The 19,956-nt window shown below is 37.4% G+C and overlaps 1 protein-coding gene across 1 annotated transcript in view; it reads left to right on the top strand.

The window, feature by feature from the left end:
• arhgef1a (Rho guanine nucleotide exchange factor (GEF) 1a) overlaps positions 1–9,766 on the top strand; it is a 60,503-nt gene extending 50,737 nt beyond the window's left edge. The window contains exons 17-23 of the mRNA XM_037093264.1: positions 717–803; positions 1,313–1,362; positions 3,383–3,418; positions 3,611–3,661; positions 4,377–4,703; positions 6,174–6,333; positions 9,629–9,766. Of these exons, the coding sequence (XP_036949159.1) occupies positions 717–803; positions 1,313–1,362; positions 3,383–3,418; positions 3,611–3,661; positions 4,377–4,703; positions 6,174–6,333; positions 9,629–9,657 (740 nt within the window). The 3' untranslated portion in view covers positions 9,658–9,766. The remainder of the gene's footprint in view (positions 1–716; positions 804–1,312; positions 1,363–3,382; positions 3,419–3,610; positions 3,662–4,376; positions 4,704–6,173; positions 6,334–9,628) is intronic.
• Positions 9,767–19,956: the final 10,190 nt, after the last annotated feature.

The raw sequence follows: 19,956 nt of genomic DNA, 5'->3' as shown, positions 1-19,956 counted from the left end.
CAGTTCAGATGCTGTTTAATCAACATCATGATATGACACACCTGTCATGTTAGATGTTCCTGACAAAGAAGTAGTGCTCACTGAAACAGATTTTAACACATTTCTGCTCAAAATCTGAGAGAAATCATTCATCAAACGTTTTAGATCGTTTACCTTTAAAATGGAAGCAAAAACAGTGCACAAAATGGATTCCTTTTGCCATACTTGGTGACCCACAGGACTGTTTAAACTGGCTAAACTCGAGACACTAGTATTGGACTGCTGTTCCTCTTCCTAATTAATGCAATATAAATATGCCCTATCAAATGTAAATGAAAACATTTTAGACATGCACTTGAAAGAAGCAGAATTGGCTGCCAATGTAGTCAGTCATTTTCACTTGATGAGATTCCTTAAAAAAGGTAAGGATGTTCAGCTGCAACATGTCCATAAACAAGGTCAAAAATGCAATTTTTAAGGACTTCTCATTTTGGGTAATTTGTTTATTTACAAGTTTATTGATACTAAATACAAGGGGATTGTTTGCTCAAAATATTATTTGTGATATTCTTTTCTCAGCAAAAGCTGAATACAAATATGGTACAACTGAATGTTTTGTTTAGTTTAAAAGGGAGATTAAATGGGAAGACAAAAAAATGTGACATACATTTGTGTGTGTGTGTGTGTGTGTGTGTGTGTGTGTGTGTGTGTGTGTGTGTGTGTGTGTGTTTACACAGTGGACAGGTTGAGTGAGCTCCTGCTTGGCTCCAGTGTGGACATCCCTCTTCCATGCCATCCCAACCACATGGAGGCGGTAGAAACCAGTGCGTCACTGACAACTTCACTTTGTCAACACAACGAGAATAGATTTATTTGGCTCATTGTTGCTGTCTTGTGGCAACACAAACACAAAACAATCAAAAGCCGTATTACCTTACCATGCGTACAATGACTCCTGAACATACTGTACATAAAAATCCTATGCAAGCTATAAGCTATAAAATGTGACATTAATTAATGATTGGCTCCACAAAGAAAATTACTTTTATCTCACTGTAGACATTTTTATTAGGGCAAATTTGAGGTGTGGGGCGTGGTTGAGGCTAAGCAGGTCACAGCCAGAGCATGTACATGAAGGTGTACATGAAGCTTCACTAGAATACTGAGGTCAGTCACTAGCCTCGAGTGATTTCACAGTTTGAGTCACATTTAATGAGCACAGAACCAGATACTCCCTGCCCCTTCTTTGTATGCTGTCAGACTTTCATTACGATACATGGTTTGTTTTTCTAGACCTGTACTGAGTGACTGCTGTGTTTTTGTCTCTGCTCAGGTGATCATGATCTGTTGGTCAATGGAGCCCATGATTTCTTTGCAGAAAAGGTGAGCTAAAGGTCAAGATAGATGTGTAATGGGTGGAAGTGGGTTTTTATGATGTGACACTGTCACTCATTATTGAGACACTATTGCGACTATCTTATAGCCTGGAGCAGAGGTTATTGCTGTTTACAGTGGTGTGAAGATCATATGGTTTGAGGCATTGTTGCACTGTTGTTAAATGTTTAATTGCAACATTGAGAAACCCCCTACAATTAATGCACCACCTGCCTAATGGTGCTCTGCTCCCTGATTTGGGGATGGCGGTGTACATGTCTGAGAGGACAACTTGACGAGCCATCTGCATAGTACTGCAGGTTAATTTACTGGTTAAGTGCAAGTGCAAGTATGTTTAGGAATGTCTAACACTGAAATACAATATCAACATGCTTCTGCAATATTAGCTTAACTTGTACTCTATCTTTTCATAATGTGTGTTTCATGTTTAACATGACTTATGTCATGTTTCATATTGTAACATGAAAAGATATTGTTGTAAAATGAAACATTTTATGTATAACAACAAATTATGAAAATAAGTTATCAGGTTACAACAAGATAAATAGTACGGAAGCACACTGTATTCACTGGATTAGAAAAAAAAAATTAGACACCTTATCTTGCAATTACAAGAAAAGATCTCATAATTATGAGAATGTATACGAGATAAGATAAAGAAAAAGGAAAGGTCTGTAAATCCTCTCTCAGTGGCTATCGCAGTTAATCTGCTATTGCTATTTTATCGATTTGAGACTCGGTTTGAAATGAGGATAGTATTAATATTATCATATGGCTTTTAAAGTTTAGCTCTGTCTAATGTGTTTTTAGTGTACTCTTTTCTATTGTTTTGCTGATTTGATGTTCGTCTTCTGTACAGTGTAAATAAAATGTGTATGTATTATTATTATTATTATTATTATTATTATTATTATTATTATTATTATGTCAAAACTGCGCAGGCATCTTAAGTCATTAGGATTGTTCAGGAAAGCAATTGAAACCTTATGGAATATGCATTAACGGTGCTGTTGATGGATTTTGTCATAATTACGCGATCCTCATCTCTTAATTACGAGATAAGGTGTCTAATTTTTTTTTTTTTTTTTTTATCTAGTGAATGCAATGTGCTTCCGTAAAATATTTATCATGTTATAATGTGGAAAGTTTCACATTATAACATGAAACTGATCCAGTTGTTTTTTTTTTTTTTTCTAATGTGGCAGCATACACTTCCATGTAGCTGGGGGTTCATCTCAGCTGAATGCCACTGGGGCAAAAAATAAACCTCCCAGGTTGGCACCTATTTGACTGGATTGCGCATGTTGTTTGTAACCATCAAAATTACAGACGCGAAGACAGAGAATTAGTCACTTAGCCTGCTGCTTTTTGTGGTTGTAAACTGAACTTTTGACCCTTCCATTTCAGCAGAACAAGAACTAGCTGCGTAGCTGCAGTTGATAATGTTGTTATACTGTAATGATGGCAATAAAAGGTCAGACAAGATTGGCTTTTGCTATGAGTGGATGTATCATAAAATACATTTGTTTTCTATGGTTCATTTGATAATGACACAAAACATAAGTGCACACAGACACAAAAGGTTACACATGCTAAAATTCCAGGCTCTGGCAAGTATACTTCCAGGGAATATTAATCCATCTTGCAGAGAACTCCAAGGAAACACTGGGACCTCAATTCCCAGTTTAAAGTTTGGTCCTGACTCTCCACTTCATTATGAAGCTGTCAGTGCATCGTGGCACTGCTTTAAAAAGGATGAAAGGAGAAATATTGTGGGCCACTTGGGTCACTTGCTCCTAATACACTCAACCATAAAGGATTAAAAAGCATTCTTTTGGGGAGCTTGGACCCATGGACAGGCTACCATTCCCTGTCACATAATTTCCTTTTAGGAATGTAAATTATAACACATGTACTGATTAATGTTTAATATCTAATGATTGTATTATGTTCAAATGTAACACCATCATCATGATTCTCTTCTATGTTTGTTTTTTACTTTCTGAAGGATTGCATGAGGAGTCCAGACAAGCCACCAACTACAGTAAGTAAAGGGCGTAAAGCTTTGAATTGAATGGTATTGTGTGTGTTGTGTGTGTGTTTGTGTGTATTGTGTGTGTGTGTGTGTGTGTGTGTGTGTGTGTGTGTGTGTGTGTGTGTGTGTGTGTGTGTGTGTGTGTGTGTGTGTGTGTGTGTTACATACATCAGTAATAAGATTGTTGTGTGTGTTTGACAGGAGATCCTTCAGAGGCTGATGAATCTCAGTGTTTATCTCCATGCACTCCAGGTGAGTGTACATCTTTAATGCACTTGTATCTCATGACAACAGCATACAGTATAGCTCACAAATTATGCTACATGCAATGCAGACTTTGAGTGACAGAAATATGTGAGGATACAAAGCAGATATAATTTACTGCATACATGCATACATTATGGTACATTATGGAAAAATGGACAGATTCTGTTTACACCACCAGAATATTTTAAATAAAATATTTAAATGGAAAATTCCTTGACTGCTTAAAAAAATTGTCCAACACAATAAAACAACAGTTACATTCAGTGTTCAAATTTTCTTCAAATGAGAGAAAATGTCCAGACATTAAGATTGAGTATTGTAAAAAGTATATTGTCATGCCTTGGGGAATTATAGCCAGCTCAGCCAGAGATATTTTGGAGGTGTAAAACAGCTAGAAGTGTGAATTTTATTGGCAAATGCACCCAGTGCGCAGTAAGTTCTCTTATATAGTTCATCCCACCTGTAGGAGGGGTGGCTGACTGATCCTCCAATATGATCCTTGCATTCTCCTGTTCATACTGCTCAGTGATAGATTTCCCTCCATTCTTAGATTCATTTATTACAGTTTCCCTTGCTGCATTTGTATTCTTTGTAAATGCTCTCATTTCTGTTGGACAGTGTTTCCTTGATTAAAAACAAAAATCTGAACCATACACATGTATTAAATCTTTAAAATCATTTTTTCCATCATATCCTGTAGGGTGCCGTCATCAAACAAGATTCCATCTTGGAGCTGCTGCTGCAGCCACAGGAAGCCATGACACCATCTGCAGGAGGAGTATGGCGCCCTCTCTGGCGAGATGTTGGAAACCGGGAGGCTAATACAGGGTCTACCATTGGGGAACTGGCTCTTTTGCAGCGACAACACAGCCTGCTGCAGGAGGAGCTGCTGAGGCTGCGGGATGCTGAGAGCCGGTTCAAGGACAGTGAGAAGGCCAGGGTCAAGCTGGAGCGGCAGGTCCGACACATGAAGGTCTGCAGTGGGGCTCCACTCCCCTCCCAGCAGCTGGGGGACCAGGCTTTTCAGGTAAGAATACAAAGGACATTTAAAAAAAAAAAAAGTAAAATCTAACAAGGATAACATGGTCTTTAGTCCATATTACCATAAATTAAGGTCCATAAACACTGAGGCCTTTCCAAAATGCATGCCAGCCTGGTAGACTGACCTGGTAGACAGCAGGTATAGATTGTTGCTATAAACCTGCCATTGGACAGCTATCTCAGCCATCATTTTTATTTCATATTCTCGATTCTGCTGTCTGTGTGTACTGTTTTTACAACCCCCTTCACTACAGGAAACAACAAAGTGTAAAATGGGCGGCACAGTGCACATACATAAATTGACCCCAATGATACAGCATCTTAATATGCCAGCTACAGATGTATGACAACATTTAATATAAAACCATAATTAATTAATTAATTATTATTATTATTATTATTATTATTATTATTATTATTATTATTATTATTATTATATTTTTGTTGTTTACATGAATGAATGTGAAAAAGAAATATCAATTTAGTGTCATTTAGACAATCGTGGGCCCAAACACATAGCTTCCATTGCCTATATTTAATTAAACATCTTACCTCTTAGTGTGCACCTCCAAATTAACACTCCAACACTTGAGAATCATGATGGCTGAACAGTTAGTAAATTATTCTATATTTAGAAGCCAGAGCCTCTAATGCCCTCTTCCTTTTTCTCTCCAAGCTTTTTAGCTCCTCCTTTTCTTTAGAAATTTTTATTCTGATCTTGCTGTTGTTGATGCACATCTCCAGAGTGTTAACACAACAGAGGGCATTGGTCAAACAAATTTCTCAGCAAGCCTTCCTTCTCAAGTTTTGGGAGATAGAGACAACGATGGGCATTTTCAGTGTAAATGCACTGCTGGAGGGCTACGTGAATGAAATAATTAGCACCTCATCCACTAACACCTTGTTTTTAGTGTCAGAAAAAAATGGTTCTCTTCATGTTTCCCTCGGTTGTGGCCATGGTTCATTGTAAAGAACCACTGATCAGCCACTCATTATAACAGTCATACGGCACATTGCACTGACCATTTATCATTGAATGTGGGTGTGGAGAGAGCGGGATAAGGGGCTAATCCATGTAATCGGTTCTAAGTTGATTTGGTATTTATAAAAGGACATTTTTGATGTATGTACATTTTCTCATTTGTATGCAAGCAAATATTTAGTGTGGATTCTCTGCAGAGTTTTAGAAATGATTCACCAGAACTAGATTTGAACTTTATCTTAAGCTAATTTCTGCCGATGTGCTATCATTCTATTTATGAAAGATGTTTAATCCATCATGGCAGCATTATTCCCTGATGCCACTGGCCTGTTTCGGCAGTATAATGTTCTCTGCCACACTTTTCAGGAAAACATGTCTGACTTATGGTTTCTTTAAGTAAAAAAGTGTTTGAATACACATCGTGAATAGTATCAATGTCAGGTTTCTACAATCTCATACCTCTTGCTGTTTCAGCCTGTCTCTCTGGTATCAGGAAGGGAGCTAGCAACTGGAGACATCCCTCAGGCCAACCAGGAATCTTTCCACCAGTCAGATGGTGTCCAGGACAGCAGTGACTTGGAGGTAGACATGATGTCAGATGATGATGATGGGACAGAATCTGAAAGCTCCAAAGGTCAGAGCACATGGTAATGATTGTGAATGTTACATGCATCATTTTGTTTTTTAGGTAGTGGTTCCCCTGTTGCTAGCAACACTGGAGGCTACAATCAGGTTTGGCTAACAAAATTTCAAATGTAGCTGTAAATTATTTTTGTGTAATTTACTCACTATTGAAGTAAGTACTTAGAAACAGTACCGCAAGTTATAACTTGAAAAAAATTCAACACATGGTTGAAATCTGCAGAGATCGCTAGTTTTGGAGCGTGTCGCACAAACAGAGTTTGTGTGAAAATCAAAAGTAGAAACGAAAAGTAAAGTTTCAAGAGGGTAAGAGTAAGAATTTTAAGAGAGAGCGGAAGAGAATGGAGTCTGCCCTTTTTATCTTTTAGTCTGAAGGTGGAACTGAAGGGGCGGGTTGACATCGTCCCTTCCTCTGACAATATAGTAATTAAAGCTTAAGGGATTTAAGTCCTATTCTTATTGTCTGTAAAGTTTTGAGATCATGGTTCACCGTTCCCAGAAGTTCACCATTGCTTAGCAGATTTTGTTGACATGATTTAACATGACATTACCAAAATCACTTAATATAAAAGGGAAAAGTAAAACTTGTTTAAAATATCACTCACACACATACACATAGCCTACAGCAGCACTGGTGACTTGTACATATTTCATATAGTGCTAGTGTAATTCGTGTTACAAAAATATATGTCACAAGTATTTACTATATAAGATAGACACAAGTATAAAATAAAGTTTGTTTAGAAGTCTCGTTCCAATTATACAGGAACTTACCAAAAAGTGGCACTGTGGTTCCACTAAAGATCAGACATATTAACCCAAAATCTTTATTTGGAGTTAATTTAATGCTAGAAAAATGTGGAAAACATCAAATTTGTGACCTTCTTATGCTGGTTGAGAATGTGCCGTTTTTGAAAAGATGAGATTCTATTTTCATACTCACCCAGGATTAAACTGAAATCAGGGTTGTACTGACTTCTGCTGTAGTTTTGAATGTAACAGCTTTTAAGAACATGTCATAACTTACACCTTGACAAGACAAGAGAGAATACCAGATGTTGAATGCTGTTTTCTCTGTCAGAACAAAGGCAATATAAACACAATTCAGTCTTTTGTAAAACAACAGTCTTGTTTCCAGATCCAGATGCTCAGACCCGGATTCTGGGGTATCGAGTGTCGATCGACCTGAGAAATAAGGGGGTGAAAGTGTCTTACAAAGTCTTTTATCGGTGATGGAATATAAGTTACTGAAGCACTGATGAAGTACAATTTTGAGGAGTACAGTGGAACCCCAACTTACGAAGTGAATTCGTTCCAGAGGGTCTTTCGTAAGTTAAAATTTTCGTAAGTCGAAGCTCCTTTTTCCCTATAAATAGCCTAATTCGTTCCAGGCCCCCTACCAGTTGTGTATTTCTTCTACAAATATGACTTAATATTTGAAAAAAAACACTAAGAATATTCCAAAATACAATCTGAAATGAAGAAAATAATTTATAAATGATAAATGTTTTAATAAATATCAACAAAATAAATTATGCATGTACCTTTTGAGTGAGGTGATGCTGGCTGAAGACGAAGTTCTTGGAGGTGGCGGAGGCTGTATGCATACATACGTACGTGTACATGTCATGTCATTGTCCGTAACCGCTTATCCCTTTCCATGGGGTCACGGGGTGTTGCCGCTGGAGCCAATCCCAGCTTTGTCTCAGGGCAAGGGCAGGGTACTCCCTGGATAAGTCGCCAGCTCATCACAGGGCCCTCACTGATGAGCAATGTGGGGTTCAGTGTCTTCGACATGCATCTCAGCCCTGCCCGGAGCTGGGATTTGACCTTCCGATCACTAGTCGACCTGCTCTACCCGCTGAGCTACAGCCACCCCTGTGTACATGTACATAACATTATGGAATTTAATTCTAAACATTAAAACTAAAACTTACATTTACGTTAATTAATGTACGTACGTACACTGTGCAATGATATATTTTGAAAAAATTTTTTAAACTTATAATTTTTTTTAAATTTTCTATTTTATAATTTTTTTTAATTTCGGTCGTGGCAAATTTCAAATTAACGTGAATGTTCCTGTATTTGTGGGATTTCGTTATGCGGGCATTTTGCCGCACCACGGGCAGAAATATTGCCGTTAAGTACCTTCGTAACTTGAATTTTTTCGTTAAATGGGGTCTTCGGAAGCCAGGGTTCCACTGTATTACCATTTTCTGTGACTGATTAATCTTATTACATTTAGTTTTTGAGGTCTATGTTCCACATTCCATTTCACCACATTTGTTTGATAACTTTACTAAGTAGTCACAGATACCATGTTGCATCAAAAATCAACAAATTCTCAGTTAGATTAAAGACAAAAGAAAAGTTGGTGGAGCAGGCGTCCCATGAACAGAGGCTTTGCCCTCAGCGCAGCGGCCTAGAGTTTGAGTACCGGCCTGGGGCCCTTTGCTGCATATCACCCCCCCTCTCTCTCTCAACCTGTCATCTCTCAAGCTGTTCTGTCAATAAAACCATATAAAGGCCAAAAAAGGAAAATACTGTTTCTGCTAGTATGGGATTGAATAATTGGCTGGGCCGAGACAACATATGTATGTGTGTGTGTGTGTGTTTGTGTGTGTATGTGTGTGTGTGTGTGTGTGTGTGTGTGTGTGTGTGTGTGTGTGTGTGTGTGTGTGTGTGTGTGTGTGTGTGCGTGTGTGTGTATATATGTATACATATATGTATATATATGTATGTATGTGTATATATGTATGTATGTATGTATGTATATATGTATATATGTCAATATACTGTATTTGTAGTTTACTTTTGCTATTGATATGAAAGTACATTTATTACTTTCAGATGTATGCTCACACTCACCTCACTTTTAATATTTACTTACTATAAGTACAATTTTAAAATGATACCTTTACTTTTACTCAAGGAGGACATTTGAGTACTTTTTACAACACTGCATTTTATATGCCTTTCAAATATAATCTATATATTGGCCATTATTCAATGATTTCCTTAAAAATGTTATTTTCAGAAAATTACTTTCTTTCCTAGCTGGGACATATCATTGCTTTCTTGACATATATTCAGTTATTAGTGCCAGAAAACCTCAACAATTTCAAGAGGTTTGAGCATTTTGCAAAAGTCCCTCTCCACATGACATGCAGCAGAATATAAAGTTTCAGTATGCCATAGAATTATTGACTATGTTATAGAGTCAAAACTTGCTGTAGTATCAGGGGAACAATGAGTTGAATTTGAATTTGTTCACTCTTTTCCAGATCTTCAAGATATTCCAGAAGAGATCTAATCCTGGCATGTGGCACATTACTAATGAGCTCATAGCTATAATTGATTGTGCTGTAAACTATTTGACTCCCAACAATACACATTGTTGTGCTTTCTGACCAGTATGCCACAAAGCAAAACAATGCACATAACTGTCTTATCTGCAAGTTTTCATGTTTATTTAGCTGCTTTGCTTTTGAGTAGATTGCTTGTGACAGTGACTTGTTTTAGTTTTCAGTTGTGCTTTTGGATTGTTTAGATTTCCTTCATTTAATTGCATCACTTGACCAAAGGGGTGTGGAAAACAAATAGATATTGCTAGCATGTAACTCTAGTAAATCTTTAGATTTGTCAAAATGAACATTAGGTCTGACAGCTACTGTTTTTCAACATAAGCATGTAATCTTAAATAGTTTAATATTTTATGTAAAGCAGTTGAAATGAGAGGACTCATAATTTTCCCCAGGTAAAAGAAAATCAGGTAATTTAGTATTTCAGTTATTTATTGAAAAGGAACAATAGTAATACAAAAAGCTGGATGAAAACCAGTTGAAATGCTGGTATACAATTTGCACCTTTGATGCTGATATGTTGATGTCTTTTAATTATGTATGAAAGACTCCAGTCCCTCAATATGCACTGGACAGTGTTGGACAGTGTCTTCTTGCAGCTCTAAATACAACAACCTCTGTGTGACACAAAGCACTACTCCTTTATTCATAAAAACTATAAAATGATATTCCTTGAAAACAAGCCAAATCAAGAGAAAAAAATCTCTTCATTGTCAGGAACATCACAAAGACAGCAATCTATACTGAAATGTCGGAAAAATAGGTAACAAGCACAATATACAGCAATCCAATACAACTGCCTTGCAGTAACTCCTGCTGTGTGAGATGCTGATCTGTCTTTGGTGACAACCTAAAAAGTATGTCAGATTTATGTGAATAAAGCACTCAGAGGTACTCAAAGTCATTAAAACTCTAGCTGATGTATGGATTTGTCTCAGACACACATGAAGTCACACTCATTAAGGCCTGTTCATGCAAGTTAAAGATGGATTAATAACTATCTGAAAGATCAGGTTGAAATTGCATTAATAAATAGAGTCACTCATAAATCATTTTACACCAAATAAATCATAAGAAAATATTAATACTTTTATAATATCAATGTATCAACTGAGAATGTGACAAAAATTTGAAAATGTGAGAGGCTTGAACTGATTAAACTTCAGAAAATGATCACCTGAATGTACAGCTGCCCTCCTGTTTACAGAGCTTTGTACCAAACAACTTTACTATTTTGGTTCACTGTCACTGTTCTCATTTATCGACTACAGCCGGAAAACATTTCAGAAACAAAGCTCCGAAATTCCACTGTGCACTACAGGCTCAACAGACACAGTCTTATATCTGGTGAACAAAGTGGAGCACTGAGAAGAGGGAGAAATTTCCCTCAGCAAATAACAGCTACACGAGAGTGAATTTTTGGACTGACTTTCATCAGGTGGACACAAAGGGACTCCAAATAAATGATAATGCTTCTGTGTAACTCATGGGTGTGTACTCTAACAAGTTATCCTTATCAATGTAAAACATAGGTCAGTGCTTGTTTCCCCAAGTTGCCAAAAAATCTGTAAATGCAATTTTAAGGGCTCCTTATCAACCCAAAACACTCATCAATGCTGGGTAAAAAAGGAAGCTCTATAACTCAGCAGGTAGAGGAGAAGATATGTTTGCACATTTGCCTCACTTGTGAATCTTTCTCATGACTTAGTCCAACTTAAAACACAAGCTTTAACTCAGATTTTACCCTGCCTTGGATGACATTCACAGATAGTCCAATGTTCTGTCCAAATCATAAGGGCACAGGTACAGCTGGTACTATTTCTGAAGCACTGAACATTTAACTTGGAATTGCATTTTTTAAAACTCTGGATTGTAAAAATAATTAACATGAAATATGTACAGTATCTCACAAAAGTGAGTACGCCCCTCACATTTCTGCAAATACTTTATTATATCTTTTCATGGGACAACACTGAAGAAATCACACTTTGATACAATGTAAAGTAGTGAGTGTACAGCTTATATAACAGTGCAAATTTGCCTCAAAATAACTCAACACACAGCCATAAATATCTAAACCCCTGGCAACAAAAGTGAGTACACTCCTAAATGAAAATGTTCAAATTGTGCCCAAAGTGTCAATATTTTGGAATCCTCTTCCACCCCTCCATGATGACATCACGGAGCTGGTGGATCTTAGAGACCTTGTGCTCCTTCACCTTCCTTTCAGGATGCCCCACAGATGCTTAATAGGGTTTAGGCCCGGAGACATGCTTGGCCAGTCCATCACCTTTACCCTTAGCTTCTTTAGCAAGGCCGTGGTCATTTTGGAGGTGTGTTTGGGGTCGTTACCATGTTGGAATACTGCCCTGTGGTGCAGTTTCTGAAGGGAGGGGATCATGTTCTGCTTCATTATGTCACAATACATGTTGGCATTCATGGTTCCCTCAATGAACTGTCAGTCCCGCAGCACTCATGTAGCCCCAGACCATGACCCTCCCACCCCCATGCTCGACTGTAGGCAAGACACACTTGTCTTTGTACTCCTTACCTGGTTGCCACACACGCTTGACACTATCTGAGCCAAATAAGTTCATCTTGGTCTCATCAGACCACAGGACACAGTTCCAGTTATCCATGTCCTTTGTCTGCTTGTCCTCAACAAACAGTTTGCAGGCTTGTGCTTTAGAAGAGGCTTCCTTCTGGGACGACAGCCATGCAGACCAATTTGATGCAGTGTGCAGCATATGGTCTGAGCACTGACAGGCTGACCTCCCACCCCTTCAACCTCTGCAGCAATGCTTGCAGCACTCATATGTCTATTTCCAAAGACAACCTCCGGATATGACAACCATCGTTATGTGCAGCAACAATTCTTTTTTTTCAGATCCTCAGAGAGTTCTTTGCCATGAGGTGCCATGTTGAACTTCCAGTAATAAGTATGAGAGAGTGTGAGAGCAGTTACGCCAAATTTAACACACCTGCTCCCCATTCATACCTGAGACCTTGTAACACTAATGAGTCACATGACACCCGGGAGAGAAAATGGCTAAGTGGGCCCAATTTGGATGTTTTTACTTAGGGGTGTACTCACTTTTGTTGCCAGAGGTTTAGATATTTATGGCTGTGTGTTGAGTTATTTTGAGGCAAATTTGCACTGTTATATAAGGTGTACACTCACTACTTTACATGTATCAAAGTGTAATTTCTTCAGTGTTGTCCCATTAAAAGATATAATAAAATACTTACAAAAATGTGAGGGGTGAACTCACTTTCGTGAAATACTGCATATGATACACAATTGAAATATGTTCATTGCTCTAAAAAAGCAGGCATCATCACAGGTGGGTTGTCCAAAATAAATTCAAATTAAATTAAATTTCTCATTGTCTTCCATTTTCTGATCTGACACCTCCAACAGCAATGCTGAAACCAGCTTATAGGTCAGTGCCTTCCGAAACCATTAAAAATGACTGTTACCATAATGGTTCGTAGATCTGTTTTCTGAACTACCACTGCCATGGTTCAGGTTCGGTTGGACTGGAGAAGTAGTTGATTCGGGTTGAGAAAAAGCTGGTATTAGATGAGACAAACAACGGTCCCCCATGTCAAGCACACACTTAGTTGTCGCCCCTGAAAAGGTTTTGCGGTGTCATAACATACAGTCCATCCCAATACCCACACTTGCATTTGTAGATAAGGAACTTAAATAACTGCCAAAAGTGCCCAGTGTATGGAAGAGGATTACTGTGACAAATGTGTTTTAGCTCTGACTTTTTTTCTCCAAATTCTGATTTATCAAAGCTAAGTGGGACTCAGGAGCTGTTGGCCCCAGCTGGTCTCACTATGTACTAACAGTGTTGGGAAGGATATTTTCAAAATGTATTCCGTTACAGAATACAGAATACATGCTCAGAAATGTCATCTGTAACATATTCTGTTACAGAATACATGCTCTTAATAATTGGATTACTTCCACATCGAATTGCATTTTATAAACGTTGGAATGTAGCAATCAAATCCTGCTTACTAAACAGAGCTATTCTGGTGTGTTCTTCTGTTCCAACTGGCTGAATGTGTTAGGCTCAAGTCTAGATAGATAGATAGATAGATAGATAGATAGATAGATAGATAGATACGTTGTTATAACTAATAACAATGTGAATAAAAGAAGTGAGGGAGGGGAGGGTGAATTGGGCCTGGCACCAGCCATCCTTGCCTCATGGGAGGCCAACACCTGCCCAAATCCAGTTTCAATGGCTTTGATAACAGCTGAGAGGATGTGGGTTGAGAACTGCACTTGTGTCAACTTTTCAGCTGACTTGATTTTCAGGCTGAGAATGGTGGGAACTATGTATCCAAAGTTGCAGTTCTTTTCTCCCTGGAGCAGGTTGATTGAGTAGGCAAGAGGTTTCAGAATGGCTGTGTACTCTTTTAGAAACATTGTCTCTTGAGGACGCAGTTTGTACCACATCTCATTTGGGCAATTTCCTCAATTGCATCAGCAGCACTTGATGAGTGATGAGCCATATTCCAGATTGCAGCACATTTTGACACTGCACTTACTATATATATATATATATATATATATATATATATATATATATATATATATATATATATATATATATATATATATATATATATACTACTATACTATACTATATATAGTACTATACTTTCTCTCTCTCTCTCTCTCTCTCTCTCTCTCTCTCTCTCTCTATATATATATATATATATATATATATATATATATATATATATATATATATATATATAAATAACTTTTGAGAAACACCCTGTGGGGTAACTTTGTTAGGATCAGTTGTGGCAACAACATTCAAAGTATTCGCAGCATATTGATGGTGAGGTGAGGCTGCACATCTGCAATCATGAACTCAAGAACCAAGGAGTTTACTTTCTTCTTGGTGATTGCTGAAGTGCTCAGTGTTGCTTGTTAGAGAGGGGAGTGGTGGACATGGCACTTCGTTCACCAGCATCATCTGATGGCATTTCTGCTCCTCTAAAATACAGAAAGACAGAAAGAGCATAAATTAATAACACTGACATTGTTTTATGCTGGGAAGACTAAAAAGAGGACTATTGTAGTACTATACATGTGGGTACTCTTTAGGCTAAATACAACATCCTAGATGTGCTGATGGTGTCATTACACTTTACAGTAATCATTGCACATATTCATATGCAGTCTAAGCTAACACAAGCTAATTTTAGCTCAAGTTAGCTAGCATATCAATAGGGCTTGTCAGTCTTTCAACTGCTCAGGGGCTAGTAAATTAGCAGATATGGGAATGTAAAGTTGCACATCAACTAAGCAAGTAGCTACCTGACAACTATAAAATAGCAAGGTGACCAGTAAAACTACAGCAGACAACGACCCCTGGCTAATTAAAAAAAATCACTTACTATGAGATGCTTCTTCAGGTTTGAGATGGAGTCTTCGGATGCTGAAAGGAGGTTGGTTGCTGGCAAACAGAGGTTGCACTACACAGTTATATTTTGTTCTTCCCTCTCTTTCTTTAATGTGAAATGTTGTTTGAATTTCCAAGACAGAAACCCATTCCGGCCCTGGCTCCGTTGTGCTGGCCTCGGCTCAAGCTCTACCTCTAGCTCCTGCTCCTCTTATTGTTACTGATCACGCAAATAGAGCTAGCTCATTTTCGTGTCATTCATTTTTATGTTTGGGCCAATCCATTGATTTCAACAATGTAACTTTATTCTGGATACCATCTATCTAAACTGTAACTGTAACGGAATACAATTACTCATAATTTGTATTCTGAATACATATCACCGGTACATGTATTCTGTTACTCCCCAACATTGTGTACTAAGAATGGTTCTAACTGCAAAGTCGGTTTTAGTTAAGACCAATCTATAGAATGGATTCTAAGTCGGTTGCACCAACCAAACTTAAGCCTGGTCTTAGCTACGCCCAGTTTCAGCGATGCATGATCAAGTGAATGCTATATGACTGTGGCTGTTGCCTAGCCGCCAGGTGTGTTATAGGTCATGTGTTAAATTAGATTAGATGCAACTTTATTGTCATTCATTTCACTGTCAAGTACAGAGATAACAAAATGCAGTTAGCATCTAACCAGAAGTACAAAGTATGTGCAGTAAAAATAAGTTGAAAGAGTGACATAGCTCCTTTAACTTCCTGGATAGCCACCACAAGCAAACACTTACTTCTAAGCTATCCAATGTAATAACAGACTTCAAAATATTGACAGTTTTATGAGTTGGTGAGTTAGGGGAAACTGAAACACTGTCTATGACCAACTCTAATCTCTATCCCCTCTTGTGAATTTGGCAAATGTAATAAATTAGGTAATTCCTGTCTGTCTGCCGTAACTGTCAGAAAGGACTCAGAATGCCAAATTATGACCGACTTAGCTTATGGCCATACGTAAAGCCTGTTGGTGCACTGTAGTGCAGGTATTGATCAATATGTAAGGACAGCCATACAGTATTGACTTACAGTGACAATCTCTAAACATTAAAAAATCCACCAGCTGAGAGGAGTAATGCAAATATACAGCAGTTAAGTTATCTTGAAGCATGTGGGTCAAATCTACATAAAAGAAACATAACATGATATCATTTTGAATGCTTTATGTTTGGCAACATCTTTAGGGAATGCGTTTCTCCAAATTATTTATGAAAAGATACATGATATTTACGCTTACAATATCAAAAATGTTATTAGTTTTTATCAAGTGATAATCATCTGCAGAACTTCTGCTGTTACTGTTCATATACGAACACATCAATGTCCAGCAGCATTTCACAGACTTTAACTTCTTTATGTCTGTTTATAAGTGTCTAAATCTAAAACTATTTACTTATCTGTCCTGATCTCTGAAGCAACAGCAGACTTCAAGTGGCTTCAAATTTGTATTTGTTTTGCATGTTTTTAATCATTCTTAGATTAATTCAAGACCTACCTTCTTTCTTTTCTAACAACTGCAATATAAAAAAGCTTTGAGCTTTATTGTGTTTCATATCCCTAAGAACTTTTATATGTTAGGTTCTATCTATCTATCTATCTATCTATCTATCTATCTATCTATCTATCTATCTATCTATCTATCTATCTATCTATCTATCTATCTATCTATCTATCTATCTATCTACTCTGTAATACTCACTTTCACTTGTCAAGACGGTGGTGGCAAACCTTTCTGCCAGATCAATGTGATATTATCCTCAGGCTGAAGCTTTTTCAGTGGATTTAAAATGTAAATACTGAAAAGTACTGAAACCACCCCTTTGAGTTGTGCAAAGATTTCTGTGGCATTTATCCTCCCTCATATATAAGAATGTTCCAACTATATATCTGCTTCTCTGATATGAATGTATTTTCTCTCAAATATCATAAGGAATTTTGTTATTGTTGTATGCAGTAAAATTTAGCATAACTTCAGCAATTACTGTATGTGTCAGTGATCATGTATGTTAAAGGCCTAACCTCAGACTCTTACTTTTGTACTCACTTGTCATTAATGTGTGTTGTATTATTAAATAAAAATAAATAATTGTAATTCAAAATGTATTATGTTTTGTATTTTGTTGATGTAAACATTCAGAGAACTTATTTGGACTTGGCTGTAAAGTCTAGGGAAAGACTGATGACAATATCATTGATATCATTATGTAAACATAATTCATTTATAAATTACATACAGATATTCTCAGGTATTACTCATCACACTGACTTTGTGTTAATGGAAACCTTGATCCCATAATGTACACAGACGGAATTAACAATAGCTGAATTACAGTTTTGTTAAAGTTAGGCTTTGGAAGTTATTTTAGATGGTTGTTGTATTTGTAGAAAATCTCTTAACAGCGTAACAGCTATCAATCGAATTATCTAGGAAAAAGGGGAAAATATAGCGCCTTTGGCTGTCATAGGCCTTTAATAGTTCCATTCAAAGATTTAATTTGTATTGGATATTGCCCAGTAAATGGGTTTTGGATTTAAAGGCCTCAACAGAGAGAGTATTCCAGAGAAAGGAGGCACAATAGGAATAGTCTGCTGACTTCCTGTATAGTCAACACAATCACCAGAATAAATGTTGGCAAAGCACATTTCTGCAAAACCACAGCTAAGTTAAAACTATAAAATACACATGAACTAGCTTATTACAAACACAAGCACAGCTAGATATGGACCTGGGGGTCAAACTTTCAAATGAACAAATGACATACAGTGCTGCTTGAAAGTATGTGAACCACTTGAGCAGTTTTGATGTTTCTGTTGTTTTACCATGATTTTGTTATTTTATTATCACCAGTTTTTATATATGAAATGTCAGATTTATGTTTATCAATTGAATGTACTTGTTTATGTAGCCCAAAAATTACTTGAAACATGGACTTAGTGTATGTGCAAAAGTAAGAGAATCCCCAGCTGCATTGGTAAAGTCAAGCAGGTAACAGACTCAGGTGACACACATTTGGGTGCTTAATTAATCATGTAAGCAGAACAATGAAATGAGACAACCAAACCACTGTAGTTCTATACAGATCAAAAATACTGAGAAGAAAGGAGAGCACCATTGCTGCAGCGTACTATTGATGTGTCAGTCGCAAATGAATCAGTTCGAAGGAACGAATCTATAACGCAAATGAACTGAACTGATTTCACATTTCACTTCTCTCTCGTTCATTCTGTCGTTTTCACAGACCAGTCACTGTGTTGTTCACTGTTTAGTTATCAGAGTGGTGAAGAAGCCTGAGAGCCAGCCAATCATATGCTGAGTATAGGACACTGTCGTTGAATTTTAGCCAATGAGAAACAGGAAAGCATAGCAACCGTTTCCGTGAAAAAAAAGAAGAAAAAAAAAAAAACCATTTCATTTTGTTCGTAGCTCATCATTCTTGCTCATTCACTGATTCCTCTCCTGGCGTTCTCGTTCAGTCAGTCACTCATTCTTGGCTTGCAGGCTTTAGCTGTTAACTGTTGTGTTGGCTCCCTCTTGTTGTGTTAGATCTTTTTATCAACTTCAGTTCTTGAGAACATTACAAGTTTTGAGCTTCTATTTGTTATCTATGGCCTGTATACCTCACTGATCTGAACATATGCATCTTGAATTCGAGTTCTAAAAAGCATAATTTCTGGATTATTTTGACTATAAAAAAATAATCAGATGAAACATGGTGTATTGTTTTTCACAGACTACTTAGGGTCAAAGTTACCAAGGACTTTTGTTTTGAAACCATTTAATTTTGTTATACAGTCACATAAAGTAACACTAGTCGTGTTCCCGGTCAAAAGGATAAGTTCCCATTCTTTGAATGTGACAGCAGCCTCAGCATGGCCATCCTTTTCATCACTGGATTCCTCCCCATCAGTTAATTCTTGGTCCGGATTATATTCTGTGTCGTCTTCATCTTCTGACACTTCTTCCTCTAATCCATTTTCACTGTTAGTTTCCTGGCCTCTCTCCACCTCACCAGTATGGTGATCACATATGTAATCAATAGCCTCACTTAAGGTATATCGATGTGCCATGGTGCTGCCACACAATGAACTGTGAGCAAGGCCTCAAAAAAGCATTTATATAGGCTACCAAAGCTGCAAGAAAAGTTCAATATTATTGAAACAATGTTGCAACTTTCTGAGAACAGGTGTTGTTCCCGCAGGAGAGAGACTCTACTGGGCTAACGTTCCTGTGGTGGTTGCCTGTGCACGCCTGTGTGTGTATGTGTGTGTGTCCATATGACAAATAAGGATGTACCTGAGATCAGTTTTTTACACTAATTGTAGTCTCCCCCATTCATTTCTAATGACTGGTCATTTTTGACCGGGAACACCAAGAGTGTACAAAAGTTGAATAAAATACACAAAATTGTATGCAAATAAATACTATTTATTTTGTGTGTTGACATCCTCTTTGTGGACAAAGTCATGGACTCTTGGGTCAGTCTGATCAAATTAAGAACATTTTTCAGAGATAAAACTTTTAAATCGGTCAGATTTGACTGGAACACAACATAAGGGTTAAGAAGTATCCTGTATCTCTGTGTCCCTGTGTTCTTGTGTATTAGTGTGCACAGCTGCAAACACAGTCTCTTATTCTAATCCTCTAGACAATGTCAGCCAAAAGATGTTTATTAATAACTAACTGGGGCCTAGAGAGGGGAATAACTGACATAGTCCCCCTGTTGCCCCTGTACCCTATCTATGCCCAGGAGATATCCAATTATAGGCATTACAGGCC

Source organism: Acanthopagrus latus, chromosome 3, assembly GCF_904848185.1.
Source record: "Acanthopagrus latus isolate v.2019 chromosome 3, fAcaLat1.1, whole genome shotgun sequence".
In the NCBI taxonomy this organism is placed as follows: Eukaryota; Metazoa; Chordata; class Actinopteri; order Spariformes; family Sparidae; genus Acanthopagrus; species Acanthopagrus latus.
The sequence above is the reverse complement of the archived record's forward strand: the minus strand, read 5'-3'. Positions and strand labels throughout refer to the sequence as shown.